Genomic DNA, 26,337 nt, shown 5'->3' on the forward strand with positions numbered 1-26,337 from the left:
CCAAGTGTATGGTATTTGTTGCTGTGTAATTTTCTGTCATCACTACCACACTCCCTGACATTCAGGATCTCTGCCTATTTGCACTTGGTCTGAGTTACAAATAGCACAGTTAGATCATTGTCTGGCTTCTTTAATTGTCTATCTATGAGTACTCAAGCATGCAAGCTTTAAATTCACTTTCTGCAAGCATTCATGTGTGTAAATCTCCACTGCTTGAATGTTCATGGAAAGTGAATACGAAAGAGGCGTAAGCATGGCCAAAATGAACTCATTTTAAAATTTGAGTCGACACTCATGGAAAATTTTTCGTAGTACTCATCCAGCTTCTTACCAGAAAACCACATTTCTCACGTGTCTCTGAAGCAGCTCTGAACCTGCTCGGTCTGATTTCATTTTCCTGAGGCTTCACAGCATTGTTAGGCTGCACAGTTACCCCAGGTAGCTGACACCAGTTGGGGTCTGGACTACGTGTGAGCCGTGCCCATTGCAAAAGTCTGCCGTGGGGACTGTGTCCTTCCTAGTGCCCTGCTTGTGCCTGAGCACAGAGGGGTCCAACCCCCTGGCCTGAGATATTTTGTGATTCTTTCTCAGCCAGTTGTGCCCCTTGCATGAGGGGCTGTTTGCTCCTTGGCAGTGGTTGTGGGAAGGCACTGGAGATCAGGCAGTTCTGATTTACTCCTTACCTTCACCATAGAGCAAGAAAGCTCTAACCTACCTGGATTCTCACCAGCAACACCAGCTAGATAAACAAACCTTACAGCACCTCCACAACTTGGTCAAAAGGGTTTTTTATATATGAATGGTGATTTTGGCTCAAACCCAAGTAAGTACCTTTGCTTACTGTGCAATATATGCATATATCAGTCAATTCCTACTGCCTGGCTCATTATTGACTAAGAGAAGTATGAGAATATAGTAAAAAACTTTGCTGCCTTAGGCTGCTTTAGTGCCCTGCCTTTCGCAGTGGCCAATATTTCACTCAAGAGCGATTCACTCTGTATTTGCAAGCGGAATTGTCTCAGTTGGACATTAGAGTCCTACTGGATGGTTCCTTTGTCTTGACTGCTTAAGAAATGTGGCAGGTGAGTTGTAGTTGTGACAGTGACTGCATCCCAAGAGGCTGCTGATTCTAGCTGGCCTCCCTGTACAAGTGTGTCAAGTCTCTGTCCTTGTGCCAGGGCAACGGAGGGGCATTCATCCCAGCTGCTTCACTTAACTGCATGATGAAGGCTTGTGTTGACATACCAGGCTGTGGCCGATGTTTTGGGGGAAGCCTCTTTCCCAGCCTGCCATCCCTGCTCTCTAACCATTTGGCTTATCCTCACAAACCTCACATTCACATTTTGTGTTAGGCAAGACATAATGTTGTACGAGATGCTGTTCTATGACTGATCTTGCTGACTATCTCATAAGCTGAAGGACTTTCAGAACCTAAGTGCACGGGGCAGAATAACTACTGTGCCATTTCTTTTTATATACAAATATTTGCAATTTTCGTAGTATTTACCCATCTCTAGAAATCCAGAGTTACAGGGAATAAGGTTTCCATCCTCTTCCACAATTAAATGAATTTTTCTTACCCAGGTCTAAATGTTTGATGATATTTAAGAAAGGGTCTCTTTATCTCAACTTCATTGAGGTTTTTAGTCTATGGATGACTACAATCAAGCTCCCATTTTGGGGTAATGATCTGCATTAAAGTCCCTGGAGGCTGAGTCCAATTCATGTAACGCCAGGGATCACACCCTGATCTACCAAAACATGTAGGTTTATTCACTATTTAAGTCTTACAGAGGCCTTGAACTGGCAGAGGTGAATTTGCAGGAACCCAAGTGGAGACCACTTTTGAAAACGTACTAGGCTGTGAGCCATTAATCAGCTCCATTTTCTTATCTGCGAGATGGTAGCGGTGAGATTCATAGATCTCTCCAAAGCCCTCTGAGATACTGGGGTTAAAAACCACCTTCTTAGGGCTGCAGTCAGGAGCTTGCTGTGAGTCTGTGAGAAAGTCATTGGAGGGCCCAGACAAGCACATGCGGACAGCAGCAAATGTTGTGAGATAACATGAGTCGAATGGGGTATTTGCTACTCAGAATGATTATACACAGTACTTGCAAGCTTGCCGGGGCTGGGGGGGGAGAAACTTGAGCGTGTTACATGGAACTCTGGCTTTCTTCAAAATATATTGCTGCTGTGGTCTCTCCAGATGCTGAGGTTAGTGGCATTCCCACTACTCTGTGGCATGCGAGGAGGAGAGGAGGCCTATGGGGTATGTGCGGGTGAGGGAGAAGCATGAAAAGTTGTGCATCTGCAGGACAATTGCATTGGATCGCGGGGAGGACTGCCTCGATACCAGGCAATCTATTCTGCATCTGGGTTCATTTGGTATGAACAGGAGAATTCCCTGTGCTGTTTATCCTTGACAAAAGAGGCACATTTCTAACACTTCATTGGATCACAGACAATAAGAATAACCTTCACACATTGCCCTTTTCTCTTTAAATTAGTAGTGATGTCCTGTTTGTTCATGTTTGCCCAGTGCTTTATCTTGCTTTCTTCCTCAGTTGCAAACAGCTGTGCTCTCTTTTTTTTATCTGCTTCTCCATTTCTCTCCTCTCATTACCTTTCTTTATCTTTACTTTCCCCTTTCTTCTTTTCTGTGCTTTACCTTCTCCCTGTCCTGCTTGCTCCCTTTTCGTGTGATTATTTGGGAAGGAAGAGGGAATTTATAGCTCTCACTGGATTCTGTTACCAACTGTTCCACCCATCTGACCTCTCTGGATCTTGCAGTCCATGACTCTGTGCCAAATTGTAATGTTACCATAGTATTTGGGAACCCAGCAAGCATTGTGGCTTTCATTAGTTTTTAGTAATACCTCCCATGTAGTTGAACATAGCCAACGGTGAGAAATGTAAGAGTAAAGTGCCTGTTGTTTCATCACAACGAGTGCAAAGAGACAGCTCAGACCTGTGTTCCATGTGCCTCCAAAAAAAGGGGTCTTACATGATGTGCTAGACTAGTCTGTAAGTGGCATAGGAGTTGCCCCTCAACAGCACAGTGCAACAGCTTCTTGGAGTGAACAAAAGCTCTTTTCTTGTCTTTGTTACAGAGAAAAAGGTTGTATTTTAGAGTGAGAGGCAAGGGAATAAGTAGGAGCATGGGGGTGAACTGAAGGCAAAGTGACTCTGTTTATCAGGTAAAGTACCAAGTGGAAGGGGTAGAAAATATCATTGTTTGGCACAGGGGAAGGCACTAGAAATAGGAAATACAGGACCAGATGCACTGGCACAGTGTGTGTTGTGTGGTGTCTGGTCCAGCTGGGCACTTAAACTGGGTTTGTGTCTCTCGCCCAGCCAGGAGATGTTGGCATTATATTCCTCCTCTCCATGCTGGCCATGCCTGTTCTGCTCAAGTAAATAATTAGTTTCCTGGACAGATATGCTCTCCTGCCACCAGTTTGTCTTTCAAGACTGATGCCAATGATAACTCATGTTCTCTAACTTCTTTTGTGCCCTGTCTTTGCTTCCTTCTTTCTTTCCAGGGCACCCTGATGTTGAGCAGCCTTGTAAATCCAGTGTCAGAACATGGAGTCCCAACTCAGCAGTCAACCAACACACGGTGCCCCCAGCCTGTCCTGAGCCTCAGGGCTGCTACCTGCAGCTGGAGTTTCGTTATCCCCTGACTCCAGAGTCCCTCACAGTCTGGGTGACATTTGTTTCGCCAGACTGGGACTCCAGCGGAGCGGTGAATGACATCAAGTTGCTCACCATCAGTGGGAAGAACATTTCTCTCGGGCCGCAGAATGTCTTCTGTGACATCCCATTGACCATAAAGCTGGATGCAGGACAAGTGGGTGAGGAGGTGTACGGGATCCAGATCTACACTCTGGATGAGCACCTGGAAATTGATGCTGCCATGCTGAGCTCTGTCCCCCACAGCACGCTGTGTGCGGACTGCAAACCCATCCAGTACAAAGTGGTTCGGGACCCCCCTTTCCAGTCTGGATCTCCAGTTGTCATCTCAAACCTCGGCAGGAGATTTGTCGACACGTAAGTACTGCTTTCCAGAGAGCTGAATAGACTTGTTCAGAGAAAAACAATAACCTATTCTTCACATCTTGTTAATGTCTAGCATCACAATTGATTGTTAGGATTTTAAACTAGATAGATGTACCAAGTATCACCAAGGGAGTATATTCTCATAATTTCTCTCTGGAACCAGGAACATCACACTCAAGTGAAATAGCCTGAGATTTCATGGAAAGATTTTGAGACATTTCCAGGCTAGTTGTGCAGAGACGTGAAATTCAGGCTTTGCATAACCAGAAAGGATATTGCAAACTACCTGAGCTATGATACGTTAAATGTTTAAGATAACCTAAATTAGGACCTCTGGAGTAACATGGTTATAATTTCCTTAGAAATCTTTTGAAAGTAATATTTTGATGGAGAAGGAGACAGAATGGCTTTCAGTGCTGGAGCACCCATTAAGTGCTAAAGAAAGAATGCAAAAAAATACACTTGCATGTTCAGATATATAAATGTATTTCAGCCACTTTCATTTTCTGCTTTCATGTGTCACTAAAACGAATTGTATTGGAGTGGGATTGTTCTAACATAGTAATGCGCTAGTTTGCTGTAGGGACTGAGTTTCATCCCAGATGCAGTTATGCTCATCTAGTCAAGGAACGCATGATTGTTGAGGAAAGTCCAACTTCAAAATATTTAACAATTTCAAGGAGATCCATGGTCTACCCGTAGGCATTCTACAGCAGCAAGAAAAACATCTTTTGCATAACACGACTCCCTGGAAATGATTCACTCATCTGTGGGAACAACATGAAGCTCTTTTGAAAAATGAACACCAGATAAAAGGAAACCTGCTAAGAAAACTGCACTCTAATTTAGAAAAAATGATCTAATTAGTACAGCTAATATCAAGGAAGCATACATCATTATGGCCTTCTAAAGCATATTTAAATATAATAAAAGTGATTAATTAACAATTCAGTAATCATGAGCTACCATCCCTTTCATGGCCCAATTACACAGCTCAGAAGATGCAATATGTCCCTACGGATTTAAAAATTCAAGGTAACTAACAATAATGAATATAAAAACAAGACCCAGGACATCACTGAGGTTACTCCTGTGCTGAAAGTTAAGCATGTGCTTAAGTGCTTTCTTGGGTTGTAGCCTTGTTCCAACAATTGCTGGCACTTAACAGAAGATGAATATTGGCATATTGGAAACATGGAAAATGGTGAATTTTCCCATGGTTTTGCTGTGAAAGCATCTTTGCCTGAAACCTGGCCCACTCTCATTGGAAAATGGGACTGGTTTGGTTTGAAATATTTGCATACCTTAGCACAAGTTCCCACGGAAACAGGTCCAGTTTTGAGTTCATAACAAATTGTGAAAATAAAAAAAAACAAAGAAGAAGAAAAGAAAAGCCCAAAACATAACTTGTATTCTGAGTTCTATTCCTTTGTCTTTTATTATGATTTTGTGGGTCACTTCTAGCTTATAGCTAGCGGAAGTGAAAGGGTGCTCTAATAATTAAATCAGTAGCCAGGGATTAATGACAATTTTCCTGCGCGTCGTTGAATAAACTACTTGGGGTAACATTACTGTACCTGTCTGAATGTCTCACCTAGTTACATAGCCAGCTACAAATCAGACATAAATTTTACGTTAGTCTTTCTGGGTTCTTCCTGTGATCAGTAGGCAGAAACGGGTGCTCTTGGAGGCTGACACAGCCAACCTAACCAAACCCTCTAGTCTAGCTGGCCTCAGGTTGTCTGTGTCTTTCCAGGGACTACAGGGAAAATCCTGCCAGTGAGCTGTGATGAGACACTTGGAAAGCTAAAATGAAGTTTTTAGTCACTGGGTGAGGAGTCAAAGATGCAGATTCTTAAGCACTCATAGTTGGTTTTGATTCAAGACTTCTGCATGTGTTTGAAATTTTGAAAAGTGGGGTGATTTTTTTATCCTAATATGCATACGTGCACAGCACTGACCTGTATCCTCTGGTGATGGGGGGTCATGCAGATTCGTAGGCTCATGCTGTATGTCCAGGCTGCTGCTGAGCTGCACCTTGAGATGCAGCAAACTCACTGAAACTCTGCATGGGGTTGTGGTTATATGGTAGAGGCAAAGGCAAGATGAATTTTCCATTAGCACCTTGTGCAAAGAGTAGCCACAATCTTTATACTCCGTAAACAGGCAGGAGGGAAGATGCTTCAGGGAAGTCAGGGACAGAGGTCTTGGGCTATGCTCCTGCATATATATATATATATATATATATTTATTTATGTAGAGGCAAATGCAATCTCTCTCGACCTTTTTGCATCTGCCTGTTGTCTCATTCTGTACAGCTGGAATTCAGCATATCTGTGCAACCAGACTTTGCAGCCCCTTTATCTCTCTGTAAGCCCCAAGCCAGTCACCCCTCCTTTATGCTTTTGCATGTTTTCCGTATTAAATAAAATGACACCTCCACATGTTCTATGGAAGGTTATTTTGAAGGCAGTCGCATATCTTTACTCTTGCCTCCTCTGACCTTGATCTTCACTTTCTCTTTTTCTCCCAAAGAAAATATTTGCTTGCACTGTTATCTGTGAGCAAGATCCTTTCCCCAGGTGTGGCGATGCTGAAAGAAAAATTAATTTCTCCTACCTTCTTCCCGTCAAAGAGAGGGAACTTCTCTTTAAGCTGAGACGAGAGACAGCCTTTAATGGATAGCCCTTGCCTAGTCAGCACTGGGTGCTCCACAGAGGAGAGTAAATAACTAGAACAGTGGAAACCTTTTATTAAGAAATGCAAAATAATGCCAGACCTTCTGTTCTCAAGCTGAATTTTAATCTTGGCTCTTGGCTCAAGCTGAGGCTAACAAACATTTCTAAGGGACAGGACCTTATCCTTGGACCTTACATAAACCAGGCAAGATACACTCAATTCCACTGAGTATGATCAGCCAGAATTGCTCATATCTGTGATACAAAATGAGAGTCAGAGCCTAGGAAGAGAGCAGAAAGCTAAATAAATCAGTGGGGGGAAAAAAAGAGGTCAGGCCAGGTGCAGCACAGAACTGCTGAGTCTTCACACCGCAGCGAGTGATAAGGAAGGAGCCTCATCTGTGAATCTCAAAGTCTCAGCTCACAATTTAATCCAAAGTTCGGGTTGTGCTCTTGCTTAGAGGGTTTCAGTCTGACTGTTCTCTAGAAATAACATGCAAGATAGTCACAATGGTGAACATGGTATTGTTTTCCCCTCACTTTGCCATTACTATACTGCTTTTATGCTGACATCGTTGGAGTTGGAAAGTAATCGTTGCTCTCGCATTCATTTGTAGCAGCCACTGATTTTTTAGGAGCTCAGTGAGAAGAGAGTGCCCGCAACGAGAAGCTCTCCTTAGGATGTCACAGGTACAGTTAGGTGTCAGTCCCATGGGGATGGCCATTTCTGGCAGTAGGACAGTCTGGGGTGAGCAGCCCATGTTCCCCATTGCACCCTCAGTAGCCAAATTTGCTAGCGGTGAGCAGCCGGGTGTGCTGGCAAGATCTGCGCTCTCCTTTCTGGCAGGCCAAGCTGAGAGACACCGAGGTTAGCTTTGGAAAGCTGTCAGAATAACTGGAAAAGTTTCTTAGAATTGGAAATTTTCCCGACTTTCTGCCACAGACTTTGTAGGAAACCTCAAAACGTGGTGGATGGCGATGGATCGAGTCATCTTTGTGGTGTTAACCTGTAGGCTTTTTCAAGACAAAGGCATTGACTGAAATAGCCTTAGAAAGAATCCCAGCACGAAGCCCTGGTACGAGTTTTGGTTTTGCAGAGTTGAACACCACTGAGAAGCAAGTATGCTGTCCTGTGATACATACATTTGAGCCATTCCTACACTGACTAGAGCATTAGTACCTAAGTGACACTTAGAGATACTTGAAAAAGAAAGAAAAAAGAGAGACTGAGAGAGAAATGTGCATTTTCTCATACAGGGGATATGTTTTTCTTCTCGGTTTTGGCTATTTTACACCTATGTTCTATGGCTAAACTTTTTCTGTTGCTTGATAATAGTTGGAAGGGACTGGTCGTCATCTGTGTACAGTTGTTTAAGCAAGTATGATATTTTAAGATATTTTGTTAGAGTCTGGAGTTCCATTCAGTGCTAAGCTTGTAAACTCCATGGCATTTACTGTGTTTTAACTCCACACCTAAGACGGTGGAGTGCAGATCTCACTAGGGCTTTTTGGAGTGATTGCAGAATGATTCAGAAATTACCATCATCAAGACTGCAGGTAGTTGGAGGGCTGCTGGGGCATTGTTCATGGGTTCTTAGTGTTTCATGTACTTTGGCATTGTACTTTAGCCGAAACAATTGTTTGTTTCAAAATTTGGGTTATTGATGCGTTTGCCTTTTGTTAACGGTATCCAATCGGAAGGCTGTATGATAAGTGACTTGTCAGAAACCCCAGATGATGGGTAGTTGAAGGAGATGGAAATCAGTTCTTAGTCTGAATGTGTGTGGAATATTTGGTAAATTCCTACAAATATAAACAAGTAGAGAGGCTGGAGAATCAGCAGTGGCTACTCATAATGAACAATAATTCATTCCAGCCAATTATTGGTGTGCCTTTTAGCCCCTGGACTTAATAGGAGGACTGCATTTACATAACACAGGCCCAGCTGAACACAGGACTGGAAGAATATGAATATCACAATGATGATATGTAAACCTAAGTCCCTGCTGAATGCAACACTAAAATTTCATGGCAACATCTGTCCTTATTATGGCATTCCTTCCTTCATCTTGGAGATCTATTTCTCTATTTTCTGAAGGTCTACCAGCCAGAGGAATGTATGATCTAAAGCAGCTGAAATGAATTGCCAGACCCATCTGTCATGAAGATAATTAACACCATATTTCCACCCAAACAAGATACAGATCGCTGGGTGGATGTTCTCCCGACACCAAAAGCTGAAGCCCATATTATCACCGTCTTCTGCTTACCCCTCCTCCACAGTTATCATGCCAGACCTCTTTTGATATGCCAGGAAATACTGGGGAGTATCTACGATAAGACTGAAATGTTAAGAAAGCACTTTACATGCCCAGATTTATCTGCAAGAGCTGCTAGGTTGTCCGTGCGATATCTGCATGCTACACATCTGGATTCCCAACAGGCTTTAGAGCTGTATATGGTATTCCAGATGTCCTTGTGCACGAATACTTACATAGCTACACTGGAAATGCCTTGCCTTGATGCGTGCAAGGACCTCGTATGATTTTTTTGTGGATGCATCCCACTGATAGTTCATAGTTGTCTTGCAATTGAATAAATACAACCAACTGCTTCTTCCCCTCTGACTTGCAAGGAGGAGGTCCCAGCTTATTCTGAATTTATTGATCCTACATGCATAATACTATCTTATACCAACATACGCACCATTTTGAGACATTCAGTCCTGTAAATTAGTCATTTTTACATTATAACTCCATTCTTCTCTGCATTGACTTAGCCTATTTACCAATTCTGTGCTGTCTGCGGATATTGGACTTTGGGGTGCGGATCTTTATTTGCAGGAAATGTTTGTTAGTTAAGGACAAATTTCCATCTCCATTCAAACTTCTCTTTCAATCCAACCTATTTACAGCTACTAGAAGTAAGTGCAAAATAGTCTCATCTCTTGTTGAGTCCCTAAGTATTTGATGCCTGCTCTCACGCCTAGCAGTACCAGAGACCTGCCATTATTAAAAGCATTTGTTCTCTAGTCTGCATCTAGGAGGTTTCTTTCCCATAATTACATAATTCTCCATATTATTTCTCTCTAGTAAGATATTAGAGAACCCTGTCTGTATCCATATGAAAGTTTACAACTCATCTCCAGTAAAAACACTTTTACCAGGCTTCAACAGGAACAGATCTACTCTTATGAGCTTTCTTGCTTATTCCTAAGAGCTTCCCCTATCATTAGTTTGCAGTGCTGCACGGACAAAGCTATTTTGAGCTTTCCCAAGAAGCAAACACCCCTCTGTCCCACCAGGTTTCTCTTACCCCTATAATTTTAGTTTCATGTACCATACTAGAACTGCTAGTTCTTGCCTAGCTCTTCATCCAGAGTCCTTGCATTAAGGAATAAATGTTTCCATTGTTCCTCTCTGACTCTAGTTTCCCAGCTGGACTAGCAGCCATGCTGTCACTGTCCAAAAGCCTCCCCGTGTCAGTGAAGAGCTTTGAGTGTATCGAAGCTGCCTGTGGTCAGTTTTGGCAAAGTTGTGAAGTCTAGTATTCAGCGGGCGTACGACAGTGTAGCAGTCCTGGAGCTCAGTGAAGGTGCTGGCGATCTGCTAGCAAGCATCGTCCATCTTCATGCCTGTTCAAGGCCACATCTAGCCTCAGCTACATATTCAGCTCCTTCCTCATGCAGCCAGTATTGATTGCCCCGTTTCTGCTTAACGAACCTGGAAATTTCCCATGATGAAAGAACAAAAAAAATGTAGGACGACTGCCTGTCCCACACCTTCCCTTCCAACAGTGGGAAACTCATCTGACGCTGGACAGGTGAAGTGCTGGTAGGAAGGAGAGTCTTCCACCCAGCAGCATCTTCACTGCCAACATGGCCCCAGGGAAATTCTTTCCTTTCCCAAATAGTTTGGCCTTGCCTCTGGCTTTTGTGGCAGCAGGGATGACTGGTTCTGTTCCCTGTGCCGGATAGGCGCGTGTACCCCTGCATGTACCAAGGGCTCGGTAAGCCAGGAAGAACAAAACTGCTGCTTTTCTATCTACTGTTCCTGCGTCTTTCCTTCACATATGTTGTGCTGCTAAATACTGAGGTAGCGGTTGTTATTATTTATAGCTGCCAGTAGCGTGCCAGGCGTTTTACAGAAGAAATACACCAGGTGCCTTCTTTCAAAGAGCTCACAATTAAATGTTAGAGGCTAGCAGTGCCACTGCTCTCAGGGATTATACATCTCCACTTGGCTGATGTGACTTGACAGCTGGAAGCCACATTCTGATGGCTTTCCTTCTTTCTTGCTTTCTTCATTAAAGGTGCCAGGTTATCTTTGCGAAAGCATAAAACCTGCTTCCTGACCCCACACACAGAACAGATACAGCAATTTTTTCCCTTACCACCCTCTGCCAAATTGCCTTAACCCTGCCCTGGAGAAGAGAAAGAACAATTTGACGGTCTGTGCCCATTCAGTAGGCAGCTTTTCTGCTAAGCCTGTGCAAAGATGCCGTTTGGTGCCAGCTGTAGTGATAGATTTGTGATTCTTCGCTGTTGCGGTTTCTTATGTAACGCTGTAACTATAGCTGGCACTTGACAAAATCCGTAGCTCCTGTTCTGGCTCGGCCGCACATGATGCAAGAATAAAGTAGTAAGGGCGGGTTTATATCTTTAAGTGTTTGTGATCCTGAGACAGGGCAGCCCAGAAGAATTTTTCAGCCTGGGTCTATCTTTGAAGGGTGGGATTGCTCTGAATGACCCCCAGCTGCCTCTCTCAAAGAAATAACTTGAGAGCATGGGAAGAGCCAGGAAAGAGGGACTGCCCCATCTGGAGAATGACACTTTGCTTTGGGATCAGCTCTGCCAGCTCTGCTCCAGCCAGGGACTCTCCAAGGACTGCTGCTACATTGGATTCACATCTCCAGTGTACCTCTTGGGCTATACACAGAGGCTGTGGAGAGATCAGACCCGTAGACTACAACTTAGCCATATGCAAGTGTCCCTGAAAAAGTGAACATTAACAGCTGTCCTATTATTAACCAAATAGATACTATTAGAAATTGATATATTTAATCACTCCCAACCAGGGTGGAATTTGAACTCGTGACCTAGAAGTAGTAGCAGAATTTTCAGCTGCAGGAAAAAAAAAAATGAAGGTCAAACAGGACTTTTCCTGCTGGGCAAAATAATTTATTGCAGGTGAAACAGTCTCAGATATGTGGTAAATTAGGCTGTGCATTATCTCATGGATAATAATTTCTCTCTGATGTTTGCCTTCTTGTGTGCATCTTTATTTTGGGCTCTAAATAAGAAGCACCAGAAATCTCCGAGGAATAACAAATGCATTTTCTTTGCTTGATTGAGGAAAGAAATATTGGACAGACATGTGTTATGCAACAATTTAAAAATAACTCTCTTGTAAAACTTGGAGTGAACCTCAAATACCACAGAAGAAGCAGAAATGTGTTACCTACCTTTTTATCAGCAGTGTCAGCCAGTACAGCTTTTTTCAGCTACTTTTACTGAACTATTGGCCTGATCATTTCCTGGGCACTTTAATATATTTTCCTAGGAAATAAATTCCAAGTCTCTGTTAAATTTGGAGCTACACTTAAACAGGCAAGGATTTGAAAACAACGCTGCAGTAAGACTAAAATACCTGTGCTGTCCTTAATACCTTGTTGGATACAGCGACAGACAAGACAGAAGCCTTTTAGGTGTGTCATTGCATGGCATGCAATGCACTGAGCACACTGCAGACCCAAGGCACCCATCGTGTGATTGCTTCACCCAGACTTGATCTTAGTTTTTCTGGCCAGGATCTTTTTAAATGTATGTTGACATTGGGCATCTCTGTGCTGATGTCCCAACTCCAGCATTTTCCTGGAGCTTTTTGTGGTAGGAGGGGCGAGGTGGAAATAAAGCTCATGCTTCTGTGCAGATGGTACCCCAGTGAGGGTGCCTGGAATTGGGCACCCCAAATTATCAGCCACTACTAAAATTACTGGCCCTGAGAGCTCAGTGCAGTAAACGAGATCATTTATTCACAGTGGTACAGATTTTTTTGAAATGTAAGACCAGTTGCAGATGTAATGACAATAGAGGAAATTAGCTCATGATGGGATTTTAGAAAGAGGCTAGTGGAAATATGTTCAGTAATGTTCAGTTATTAAACCATTAAAGATCCCACTGGAGACCAGCTAGTAAGATTTCTCATAATCTGAAGTGGCTTAAGGCAAAACACAGAGCCCCTAAGGAGGGAAATGACAAAATGTTCCTTTGGAATAGTCACCTCATCTCCTTGCCCATCTCTGCCCATCTCTGCGTGCTGTGCTGTGCGGCGTGGGTGACAGCACATACGTCTCTCTCACACATAGGCGCAGGTACCTATAGGCTCCCTCCCTCCTCCTGAGGAGCAGCGTCCCAGGAGCGCCACGGTCCCTGTGCCCTTACCCTCCAAAGCAGAGTTTTGGTGAGCAGGGATGGTAGAGGTGAAAGCACGGAAAACTGCAAACATCTGTGTTCGCTTGGGGCCCAATCTAAGCCCTACTGAAAATGCACATAATAACTTCCACTAGCTTCAGGAGCCTTTGGATCAGGCCCTGCGAGCGTCTGCTCCCATGCTTCTGTTTACCATTTTGGTGGGATTACACGGAAACGGGAGGTTATTAAGTTCTGAAAATCAGGTCTTGGCTCAGGCCTGTTAAAAGAAAATCCTAGAGGTCAGGTCTGGATTCAGAGAAGCTGAAGAACATTATTCTGCCAAGCTGATGACCCTAAATTGGGAAGAGCCTTCTGCCCACAGGGAGAGCCGAACCTGACGAACTGGCACAGGGCCGAGGGCAGCAGCCGAAGTGCTCCCAGCCCCAGCGATGAACAGTCGACATCCACAAATTGAGGGGTGGTTGTTGGGGTCCCAGACCCTGTGCAGGGTGTGCATCAGGCACTTCTCCTGCAGTGTGGTCTGAACCAGTGCCGGAGCCCACACAGATGCTGCTGCTGGCGGTGCCGCACAGAGAAGCTGTGGCACAACCGGGATGTCGTTAACAGCTTGAGTAATAAGGCACTGCTCATCGAGGGGCATGATGCAACAGGCAAAGGTTTGCTGGTGACAATGATGGCGTTTAAAGTAATTAACCTGTCCTAACCTGCCTGCCAGTCGTGTTACTGTTACCTGCCATGCCGGTACACCGTAGCGCTATCCTCAGGTGGTGGATACTGGCACCGTTCCCTTGAAATCAATAGAGAAGTGCTGGCTTCCACTGTTTGGGAATAGGACTTTCTGTATTTCATGTCCCAGATCTTTTCCTTCCTCAGTCAAACCATAACAGCCTTCCCTCCTGCAGCAGCCACGTCTGAGCTTCACGTTGCGAAGCACTCCCGACTCAGCTTAGGGTCTGACTGCAGCGGTGAAGAAGCAAACACCACAGGTTTCCCCCCTCCTTCCCTGCTTCTAATAGCAACCAGGTGCTCCAACACTTAACCTGTGTGCTGCCGTGAAATTGCCTGTCTAGTGCAAACACCCATGTGAGGCCCGGGGCCTCTAGGATTTACTTTATCCCAGGATTTGTAACCCAATCTCATCTAGATCTCAATTGATATCATCCACCTTAAAAATTCTTAATTTTTGTTGTTAAAACATGAAAGTAGAAAATTGTCTCTTGACATTTATTTTTTTTTTCTTTTGATAAAAACCAAGAAATATCTTTAAGGCCTTGGCTGCAAACTTTGTTTTTTATTAAATGTGCTACTGTGTTTTAAATTGGTACCAGGGCAAATACTTGGATGATTATATCAAAGTCTGCTGGAGTTAATCAGTTGCATATATATCTGTATGTTTGCTACTTTAAAAACTTACAGTTCTTGCACGAAGGACAGAAAAGCATTCAGCGTGTTTAAGGTCCTAAAGAGGGCCTGGATTGGAGAGTAGAGGTGCTACAGCCAGGCATGTAGTCCTGCACCGAGGTATCTTGCACAGACAAGGAGCTGCTCTGAGCAGCAAGTGCAATGTTCTCAACTCAGAGGAACAGATGAGGAACTGAGTTGCAGTGGTTTGAGCTTGGAGTATTTTGCTGAGGTCTCTAAAGTTACTTGAGATTTACATCAGTGTAAGCAAGAGCAGAGCTGGAGACTAATTGCCTGTTTTGATTTTGTGGTGATTATGAGAGTTGGTGGTGACTTTGGTTCGTAGAAGTATTTCATGGAGCAAAGGATATTTTCCTTTTCCTAATAGATTAGATCCTTCAACCTGTGACTTCAATCTCAAATATGTGGGGTCTCCATGGTATTGCATAAGTGGGTAAGGTGGTTGGTTTAGGTATTAGTAGAAATACTTTCCTGATACAGTTAGAAGCAAAAGTTGAGTTTGGGTATTGTCCTGACGCCACTGCTTTGAATGGTGAGACTCTGGGCTTCAGACAGCGGAGCCACCTCATGGTACAAAAGGTACTCAGAATACAAAAAGTATTCAGCTGAGATTATGTGTTCAGGTCATTGGCTGCTCCGTTGTTCTTCCTCGGGAAATATCCAGTTCGGGTTTAAGCTGGGTTTGGAAGGATACCAATCCACCATACAGTCCCCACTCTCCTATCCAACCCATGAGTGTTCATTTAGGACTTCAGCTACTCTGTTTCGATTTGCTTGTAAACAAATAAATCATAAAAAAGCCACAGGGCAAAGAGCAAACCCACCGCCCCTGTTGAGACCTATCTCATCATGGATAGAAAGAAAAGCCTCTCCAAGGCTACTTCCTTGGCATTTATGTCTTCTGAGTTAGCTCGGTGTCTGAGAGAGAAGCAGGAGACTTGTTTTGAGGCCTTTGCACCTGCCATGTTGCTGGGCTTATCCAAACAGCGAGAGATTGGACCGCAGCTGAAAAAACAGCCCGTCGCAAGAGCTCGGGATTTTTGACGTCCTTCTTTTGTTTACAGCATCCCGCCCCTCCTCTCTTCCCCACTGCAGAGCTGGGCAGGAATTCTCTTCATTATCTTCTGCCGTGCTTCTCATGCCATTTTTATTAAAAGAAGGAAAGGCAAGGCGAGGGGGAGCGTGTGCGAGAGAGGAGATAAAAGAAGAAAACAGTCATATTTATACAGTCAATGGCAATGCAGGAAAAAGGATGGGAGTTGGGGAGCAGATCTATTCAGGTTGTCCTAAAGCGACCTCATCCCCTGGGTTACTCTTTATCAGTTGCTTTTGGAGCACCTGAGGATGGGGGAGCCTGCAACCACCGTGGTGGTATTGCCGAGAGGTAAAACCCAGCGCAGTTTAATGACCCATTCTCTGAGTAGCAATGAAGAGAGCGGTGGTAGCTCCTCCAATCTAGAAACATTGAGCCCCAGTTCAGTGCCCAGGAGTGGGAGGCTTTAAACATGTCTGAGCAATGCAGTGCTTCTTCACTGAGTTAGTGGTTATCTGGGATATTTCAGGACCTCTGTAAATGACGTTGGGTGTTTCGGTGTCTGTGAGCCTTCTGTAGGGAACGGACTGGAGAGCTCCAGGCTGCGGAGGGTGGGACAGGAGGTGGCGTAGACCTTCAGCTCTTCTGTGTGTGGTTGTATTCGGTCCACCTCGAGCAGCTGATCCAAAGCATTGCAATAAGTGAAGATTTGGGGTCACTGCTATTCGCTACCAGCAGGTTTCCTGTTTTGCTCAGCAAGGCTTCCTTGCTAGAGAAGAAGAGTAAAGCCGACAGTGTTAGAGGGAAACGGGGATGTTGCTGGCAGACCAGGGCTCATTCTGGGCTGCGGAGAGCTCCCCAGGAAACGTCGCCTTTTGGCACAAGAGTTTCGTGCCTATTTAAGTTCAAAGAAAGATGGGTCCTTCATGAGGACGCTTGAGGTGTGGAATTTGCCTGTTTCACATGACACTGCCTGTGACAGCCATAATTTAATTGGGGATGTCTAAGACCTTGTTGTCTTGTCCTTAAATAACAGGAACGCTGTCTGCTTTCATTGCTTTCTGGCCGTATATGTTTTCACAGGGCAGAAGCTGGGATCAGCCTTAAGGATATTTTCAATTTTGTTGGAAACAAATCTTTGCTGTATAAAACCCCTCCCTGCTGTTATCTGTAGTAGGAAAAACCTATATACTATTGTAGTAGGGAGAGAGGCATGGGATGTTTGCTTTCCCTTGGTGCTTTCACTGCTTCTTGAGTGTGTGCTGTGTCCTCAGATGCTGAAGCGCTACAGTGGGCACAGAGCAGATGTGGTTGGGGCAGTGTCAGCCCCTGTAGGTCTGCTGGCACTCGAGGGCATGCGTGTTGCTTCTGTAAATTCAATGATCCTTTAAACCTGCCTTGGTCTGAGCTGAAAACAACTTCCCAGAGGTATAATTTTTCCCATAAGTTTTACAGGAACACCCCAACTGAAAGCAGAGGTCCCTTGCCTGGGGGACACAGCAAGATTAACTCAACTGCCTAGCCTCCCCAGTAAAAACAGGAAAAGAATTAGAGGGTTTTATATTTCTGACCCTGGATCCGTCACTCGGCACAACAGACAGGAAAGTTGCCCTTGTGGTATTTCACACGGCACGTCCTAATTCCCCCTCTAAGCAGAGGGCTTGAGTCATTGCTTTTTAATAAGACTGCCTCCCCACGGGCGGAAGCTGCAGCGATCAATGCGGCTTACTCAGTTCTCGAAAAGGTCATTAAAAGACCATAGATATAAATTTAAAAGAGTGTTTGTTCACATCCTTAATGTTAAAGATGTTCTTCTGTCTCACTTCCTTAAGTAGCATCGTACAAAGCCGGCGTGCGTTGGACCTGCCTGACAGCAGAGTGGAAAGAGCACAATATTGCTGTTAGTGTGCCATCAGCTCCGAGGGAAGGCGGGAGAGAAAATAAATGGTCAAAAATCACACTTTTATCACTACTTGGAGCAGAGCTTGTTTTGCTGACATCTCCAGATACAGTCTGTAATATCGACCTTGGTGCCCCATAACTATATAGGAGAGAATAAATTCTTCTTTTTTTTTTTTTCCCCCTTCGTTCCTGCATTCCTTCCTCCCTCCCTCACTATGGTACTGGATTACTGCCTGAAGTATTGTACGTATCATCCCTTTAGCAGCTATATTTTTCCGAAATGCGGGTACTGTGAAGGAATGCTAAAACTCTCAATTGCTGCCGATATGATATATTTAACAGTTCAGGAGGATATAAGTATCTCAGGTTCCAGTTGTTGAGAAGTGAAATGCCACATCCAGCTCAATCAGGTTTTTGCCACTAGTTGCATAAGCCAGGGTGAACTGAAAGCACGATGGCTCGTGTTTGAGTTTCTAAGGTGGCTTTCTCGTGTTCCAGTCCAGGCACATCTCCAGTTACCATTGCATGATGCTGGGGGGCACCCCTGGAGCACACGTGCTCCCATTTCTGATCTCTGGGCATGGCTGGTTTGTTGGTGTTGCTCCTGGGTGTGACAGCCTGGGGCTTCTCTGCTGTCCCCAGCGTGGGGAAGGTTGTGCAGCTCCAGGTTGCTCTCGACTGGGCTGTCCAGGAGAGGAGCCGGGATGAGGATGGGGAGGATTGGCCTCGCGGCTGCAGCGTGGGTCTGGAGAGCTGGCTCACAGTCCTGCCATTGCTTTACAGGGACTCTGTGTCTCTAGCCATTTGTCTTCCCTTTCTCTGTATTTCAACCTAAGACAAGGATATTATGTTTGTAGCTTATGGGGTATCGCGAGCATAAATAAAAAGCTATTTTGTACCCAAACTTTGTAGAAGTAAGGGAAGCCAGGCTGTGCAAATACCTAAATCTATGTGTAGGGAGTCAAATATTTTGTTCACCTTCTTTTTTGGAGAAGAAATGGCCTTTTTTTGTGTGTCACTAAACTATAAGGATCATTTGCCTGTCACGACATATCATTTCTCCAAGAGCTTTCCATTTTTGAGCAGCAGGCTGCAGTTGGAAATCTCCCCTCCTCAGCGTGAAGCTAGTGACAGGATTAGACCAAAGCCCACTGCCACAGCGCCAGCAGTCCCTCTTCTCCGATGTCCACAGGGTCCTCTCCCCATACACAGTTTTTCATTCACAATCCATACAGTTAAATATGCCAGAGTTCTCGCCACCTAATAACTTGCATTTCCAGTTTTCTGTCTTATTCACCCACATACACATTCATCTCCAGTCACCTAATAATTCATAAACACCATATTCTCTCCTGTGCTTAATTTAGTACTATGTCTTCTTCCATTATGTTCTGCCAACTTCCCGCCCTGTACATAAACAAATGTGAACTTTTCCTGTTTTCCGTTTGCTTACATGTATACACAAGCATACACAAACACTCCCACAAACTGAAACACGCTCGCAGAGGCACATTTTCTGCTGTTAGCCGAATGCCTGCCCATCACCTATGGGTGTCAGTGGAAATCACGCAAAAAATCAGACTCTCAAAACTACTATTTTGCACTCATGCGTGTGATCTCAGCGCGTCAGAAAGCAGCATGGATTTGTTTATTTTTTAGCTGTTATAGCTGCCCAAACTGTTCATTTGTTAACAGTCTTTTCTAAGAATTGAACCTTTTTTGTGGTTACCAGATCCCCAGTGATAAAATCCACATTTCTGCAAGTATATTTGTTAATCTTAAATATTTTACGAATGGTTTTGAGAAGGAACTTGAGAAATAACTGCTTTTTAATAATCAAAGCTTGCCTCTACTTTCATTTCATCAGTATATATTAGACACTTCCCATCTTAATAAGTGGATTTATCAGAGAGTGAAATCTAGAGGAAACCCTCAGTATTATACATCAGTGTGTGTTTGGCCACTTAAGTTATTTCCTATAATTTTTCTTCTTTTTTTGAAAACAGTTTTTTTAAATAGGTCCCAAGGGCAGGAATTTGAAACTTTTCACTTTGATTGAATAAACACTCATACCAATATCTGGGTAGATGTCTCCCCAATCTGTAGGTGAATTAAGATAGCGTTTGTGCTGCCTGAATCCTCAAATTTAGCTAGTAGGAGCTACAGGCTATTGCTGACAGGAATCAGGTGAAGAAGCAATGAGAAAGCCAGTTGTGTTGTGTTTTGGTTCCACTGAGTTTCACTCCCCATTTCAAGTGTGATAACAAAGAATCAAATCCCGGTGCTGTTCGCCTGCAATTCTTTCAATAACAGTTAATAGTATCATGAGAAACAGCTTTGTTGTAAAATATAATGTGTGATATTGGAGTTTAAGTCATGCTTGTTAATTTAATGAATGTTGTAAGGAGATGCTTATTTCATGAACTTGAAGATTTCAGTAACTCAGTCCATTGATATCTACTTCAATGGCTTTGTTGCTCTATGGAGTAGATATATCTCTTCACAGTACACGCTTCATTAATATGTGCTTTTTGACCAAGTTCCTGTGACAAAAAGACATGTATATTACTGTCAGTAATTGGGGCAATATGAGCGAATAAGTAGAGGACTGGCGTGGGTTAGGAAAGAGCTGGGTTGCGTTATGGGCTCTGCAATTAGCCTGATTGATGACTTTGAGCAAATCATTTTGCCTTCACCACTCTGTGGCTTTACAAATCGGCACAATGAGGATAATGGTAATGAGTTTCTTTGTGGAATGTTTTGAGTTCTGATAACGTAAAAGAAATCGTAAAAGAGCTAAACATTTATATTAGGTTCTTTATTATTTCTGTATTGCATATAACAAAATTATTCCTCATTTACAGATGCACCGGATTTAGGTAATTATGGCTTTGCATAAATATGTAACAGTTTGCTAATTCTTTTGTGAATATTTCGATGCTAATACTGTGATGCAGTGCTGTGGTATGGATCCTATTTTTTGTGCTTTCCTTTTTAACTCTGTTGTTTTAATACCTGTATGCAAAGTGGATAACTTATTTATCTGTCGCTGAAACATCCCTAGTCCAGTTCTGTCTTAAATCAATGGGCAAATTCCCACTGGCTCCAGCTGCAGTTGGATTGAGCTCAGGGCTGTTGAGGAAGTAAATCAGTGTTTGTAGGGTATTTTAAGTTCCTTAAATGAACTATGCCACAAACTTGCAGGTAATGCTGTCCCTGCTGTGGAGAGATGGGAGCAGAAGTGCTCGGAGGCTGAGCGCAGTGAAGCACAGGGCTGGTTTCTTAAATGCTGCAGTGCTATTGACTGTCGGTCATGGTGTTACCGTTTCCCCCTGCACGCGGTGAGGATTGATACACTGTCACGGTGTCAGGGCAATGCCATCTTTCGTGTGGGTATAGGTGTAAGCAGCAACACGCCGAACTGCATGTTTTTCATCAGCAAATAGTTTAGCTGTCAAATAGTCAAGAGTTGCACCTATTTCAGACCTGTGCATAAATCAAGCATGGACATAGGTAGCGCTGATTGTGCTTACACAAAAAAGACACCCAACCAAAAATGAATCCCATCAAAATGAGGTAGGAATATTCTGAGGGCCCGATTGAATTAAAACTTGCTTTTTTGGCAGCCAAAATTGCCCTTTGCTACTGCCTTTGTTGTACCGATCACTTAATATTTCCTTTTGTCTTGCAGGGAACTGAGCGATAGGACCACATACACATACCAGGTCGTCATTGTTTCCGGGATGGAGGAGAGCGAGCCTTCCCCCGCGCTTGTGTATATCTCTGGAAGTGGATACTGTGGAGACGGGATTATCCAAATGTAAGTCTGGAGCGAGCAAACAGATAAATCTGGGCACATCTCCTCAGCCAGAATCTGAGACTAGAAAGGAATTGATGACCTCTGATGTCTCCTTAGTTTAGGCTGGCTCTCATCTGTAGATAATGACTCATGTGCTTGATGATTACCAGGATGATGACATTTAATTGGAACTTAGGCCCTGTTATCCTGGCACCAGTAGATACAGACAGAGATACAGATAATGGAGTCCAGACAGCAGGATCGATATGAAAGTACGCTATATGCTGTTTATGCTGTTTGTTCATGTATCCATATCTTTATATATGTATATGACATTTCCTGTATGGAGCTCAAGTAAGTGCTGGAAAAATCCACGCAGCCTTTGATGCTGTCCTTACACATGAAGTCCCATGTGCCTGGCAGCTGGTGGACAGGGTAAAACCCCTGCTACGTGGTGGGCCAGGTTGCTGGTGCAGCCTCTTGTTTGACTGACCACCGGAGCTGGGATGCATTTGGAGGTGATAGATTTGGCCTCTGAGGGAGAGTGCTGGGAACTGCATGTTCTCGATCAGCTCCTCCCTCTCACCAGCTGCCAATCTCCAGACCACTGAAGATGTAAAACAATCATACACGACTATGTTAGGGTTTATTCTTTTACTATGTTGGCCCTTAAGGCTACCTGCTTCAAAGCTTCCTGGCATTAGACAATTTAATTCTTTAAATGATGGAAGTAACAACAAGCAAGTGCTTAATCCAGCCAGTATTATTTTCTCGAAATAATGCTGATCAGCAATCACATAGTTCAACTCCGTCAGATGATATACCTGGCAGCAAGTATTTTCAGGATGAGGCCCAACAGGCAGGGAAATCAAAGAGAACAATCAAACGACATATGAATCCAGGGTAGTCTTGGAGAGAGAGGTGGAGAAAGACAGATTAATTTTGCTTTCCATAACTTTTCTCCTACTGTTATGTTTGCACATTCCTCAAACATCACTTGTGGCTTTGCAGCAAGCGTCAAACAATAGCTGAGCTGCCTCGGGAGCGAGCAGGAACCAGACTGTCACAGCTTGGTTGGTTGTGGCCCCACTTGCAGCTGCGGCAGCCCCTCTCTCATCTGGTTCACACTCTTCTCCCCACACGCTGCTCCAACCGTGCGGGCTGGCACAAGGCAGGACCCCGTCCCCGACACCACCTGCTCCCTGTCGACTGCTGTCTTCCAAATGCTGTCACCTGGAATAGCCCAGCACCAGGCTTTATGCCTTGTTATTCCCATGCTGGGGTCACAGTCTGGCCCTTCCAGATTTAATACAAAGAGTTTCAGAGATTCCTGTTCTCTTTTTCCCCACCTGCTGAGTTGCAGCCACACCAGCTATGAAGGAAGTTACTCATATCCTCATCAGAGAACAGCAAGTGGTATCCACATGTGCAGGAGAGAAGTGGCCAGGCAAGCTTGTGAACCAGGAATGATGAAAGTCAGGACTGGTGGAGAAAGGGAGAGGTATTTTAAGGGTCAGCACACAAAGCTGCCGTACTGGATTTCAGGACTTTAGGGTTCTGCAGAGGGGTTGCAGCAATCGTCGGGATGATGCCATTTGCCATCTGACTCCTTTTTGCATGTGTGTGCCCTGCTTACAGAGACTTGGGGGAAGAATGCGATGATATGAATAAGATCAACGGTGATGGCTGCTCCCTATTCTGCCTGCAGGAGTTATCCTTTAATTGCATTGGTAAGTCTGGCTCAGAGACCTTCCACTCACGGTGGGCAACAACTCTACGCAGAGTGCAAGGCAAAAATCAACAGTATTTTCAGCATTTCCAGCTGAAGAGTTGTCATGGAAGAGAAAAAAAGGTGGAATTTGTAGGTTTGAAAGGCGAACATATCTTCCCAGCTTCTGGTCATTTTGGTGGGAAATTGGTTCTGCTGCCTTTGAAACAGCCTAGGACTTAAGGCTAAGTCAGCCATTGTGGGACTGATCCAAAGCCCATTGAAGTCAGTGGGTGGTTTTCCACTGGCTTCAATAGGCTTTAGATCTGGCTATGTGAGAAGACATGAACTGATTTTTTCTGGTAAACAGGAGGAGGAGTGAAAGGGGAAGGGAGTGAGACCAGAAGCAAGTCCAGCTGAGGTCACACCTCCTTTGAGTTGCAAATCAATATCTGAGGATCAAAGGTCTAGCTAATCCCCTTTTTCAGAGGTGAAAACTACTTAATCAGATTTCATTTGCAAGCCTGGTTTGCTCTGATTAGCAAAACCTGTAAGCACAATGGCCGGAAGATGCTCGAGCTATCGGGGATAGCAGGGCTGCAGTTGTGAGCTTTACATATTTATTAAACTCTCTAGGAATGCTGGGGGCAGAGAAGGGAAGTGGAGACCAATTTACGCTGCACCTTCTGTGGGGTAGCCCTGCGTTATGGGATTGTATTTCCCAAACAGGGCTCAGCAGATCTGGGATGAAACATGCAGCGCTTCTGAAACCAAAGTTAATGTTTATAAAGCGTCGGCTTTTTCTCAAGGGATTTTGTGAGATTCCTTATCTGGACTGATGAAGCAAATACTCTGTCCCATCTAGAGATCCCATGCCTTCAGCTCAGGCCATCAGTCCTAAGCAGATAATATAGTGTTGGCAAGACTGAAATTGGCTCTTTTTGGCAAACGGACAATTATCTCTTGTGCCTGGAGTGACATATAAAGGACCTCACAGGCACCACGTTTCCCTTGGGTGGTAAGCTAGGGACTGCTTGTCTCATCATAATGGCCACGTTTTTACTTCAGCATCCCACACTGTGCAACTTGAGGCCTGATTTGGTGATGTACTTATTTACATATTTACATATGTAAATTGCTCTATTGAAATCTGAGCGTATTTATGGTTGAGGCTAATTGTGACTATTGGTGGTCTTGAAGTTACATTTGTGTTTCAAGTAACTTGCTGCATTAGACCCTCAAGCACTGAAAGATATTAGTCATAATATTTTGAAAGTGAGATAAACACTTATGCAAATGTTTTGGGTTCTCTGAAAGTCAGGCATAGTGTGAGGCTGGTTCCAGCAAGGGTTTGGGTTGGAGCTGTATGGCTGTATCACCCTGCTCAGCAGCAGGTCTGAGCTCCTCAGTCCAGGTCTGTACTTTGACCACATCCCAGTGTTACGTTAGGACATGACCCAGGTCCTCCCCTGTGTACGTTGGTTCTCAAGGAAACCGGGTTGTGTGGGCTGCGCAGGAGCTGCATCATGCTTTAGGTAAATCCCCAGACAGGAGTAAGAGTGGGGTGTCCCAAGCCTGGGACCCCACAGCAGTGTTCTGCCAGGTGGGTGCAGGAGCCTGCTTTATGCACGTGTACACCTTCATCTCCAGGACCAGCAATGGGGCTGGTTAGAGTGTGGAAAAAAACCTGTCTGACAGCAATATGATTAGAAAATGAAGCAACTAAAACATACAGATGGATTTTTCTATGCCATTACACAGGAAGGGATTTTTCAGATTTGCTTGCGCTGAAAAAGAAAGGGGAATTCCAGAGGTAAAAAGTTGTTTGATTGTCATGGGCTTTGGAAGGTTGTGGTTTTCCACTGGTCCTGGATTACAAAAGCAAATGAAATCAAATTGTCTGTGAAATACTGAACGTGGGGAGTCACTTAGGTGAATCAAAGTAGCTGAATCAATGGAAAGGTGCGTGGACACAGAGCTTACAAATGTTTTGTTGCATGACTTTACAAAGGGTTTGTTGCATCACTTTAGAGTTGTGGTGGTGCAACTGCTGTAGTGGTGATGGCCTCAGTGTGCATCCAGGGTCTGCAAGGGTAGACCAGCGGTGTTGTTTTGGGGCAAACACTGCCTTCATCGAGTCCCTAGGAAAGGTTCAGAGAACGTAGTACCTGTGAAACAGGTCCTATTGGCTTTTATGGGTGCTGGACCACTGTGAATTAGGACATCAAGAGCTAGAGAGAAACTGCTGGCTAATCATTCACACAAATGAACAGCACTGATTTGTGTTCTGCTTTAACATATCAAGCGTTAAAATCTCACCAGAAAACATAAAGATATTGGGGAAGCAAGTGGCTGTATGTACTACATAACAATAATTTAAAAGAGCAGAAATTCAGCATTCTCCACAATCTAATAATATCAGACCAAATCCTCTGCCTTTAGCCAAACAAAAGTCGTCTTTGAGACTGATGGGGTGTTTTCTTGGAAAATACAGAATGCTTGGGTCCCTGTTTGAGGAGCACAGAAAAATAGGTGTACTTTATTTCCATGTTTACAAGGCTAACACATGTTATAATCCTGTAGGACAACAAGTAATTATTTCAGAGAGTGTTATTTTTGCAGTGATGTTCTTGTTGTATTACGTAGCTCTTTAGAGCCCCGGGAATCACTCCCCTTCACCAAAGAATTCAGCGAGCCTCAAACACATGTTCAGAGGCTTTGCTGGCTTGGGGGCCTCAGGGTTTGATCTTGCAAATGCTTCCTTCCAGGCATATTTCTGAACTACCACAAGGCATTCTTTAGACTTCAGCAAATCTAACCACAACAGTGAAGGCAGTGCTTGTCACAAATTGTCTGCAGGATTGGGTCCCACATGGCTGAAAATAATCACTAAACATTTTGTTTGCAAAGGCAGGGCTGAAGGGGTGTCATCAGGGGGTTCCATAGCAGGAGGTTTGATAGCAAAGCCCGAGCAGGCTTCTTCCTTCTAAAGCAGAGACCACGCAAGTCTCCTCACTTGGTAGAAGACAAATACTACAGAGCCTGCAAACACCACCAAGCTTTAGATTTAGAGCCATGAATCACAGAATAATTTAGGTTTGAAGGAGTCTCTGGAGGTCTCTCGTCCAAGGAGGGCCAACTTCAAAGTTAGATCCAGCTTCAAAGTTGGAGCATGTTGCTCAGGGTCATGTCCAGCCGTGTTCTGGATATCTCCAAGGATGGAGGCAGCCTGTTTGCAGGTGTTCCTCTGCCTCTCTTTCTCCCTTTGCCTTTTATGATCATGAGGTTTAGGGTTTTTTTTTT

General features: G+C 44.2%; 1 protein-coding gene across 1 annotated transcript in view; it reads left to right on the top strand.

Annotated features, from left to right (window-relative positions):
* PAPPA (pappalysin 1) overlaps positions 1 to 26,337 on the top strand; it is a 181,131-nt gene that overhangs the window by 70,959 nt on the left and 83,835 nt on the right. Inside the window, exons 7-9 of the mRNA XM_075055166.1 lie at positions 3,543 to 4,050; positions 21,219 to 21,347; positions 22,965 to 23,056. Of these exons, the coding sequence (XP_074911267.1) occupies positions 3,543 to 4,050; positions 21,219 to 21,347; positions 22,965 to 23,056 (729 nt within the window). The remainder of the gene's footprint in view (positions 1 to 3,542; positions 4,051 to 21,218; positions 21,348 to 22,964; positions 23,057 to 26,337) is intronic.

Source organism: Buteo buteo, chromosome 23, assembly GCF_964188355.1.
Source record: "Buteo buteo chromosome 23, bButBut1.hap1.1, whole genome shotgun sequence".
Lineage (NCBI taxonomy): Eukaryota > Metazoa > Chordata > Aves > Accipitriformes > Accipitridae > Buteo > Buteo buteo.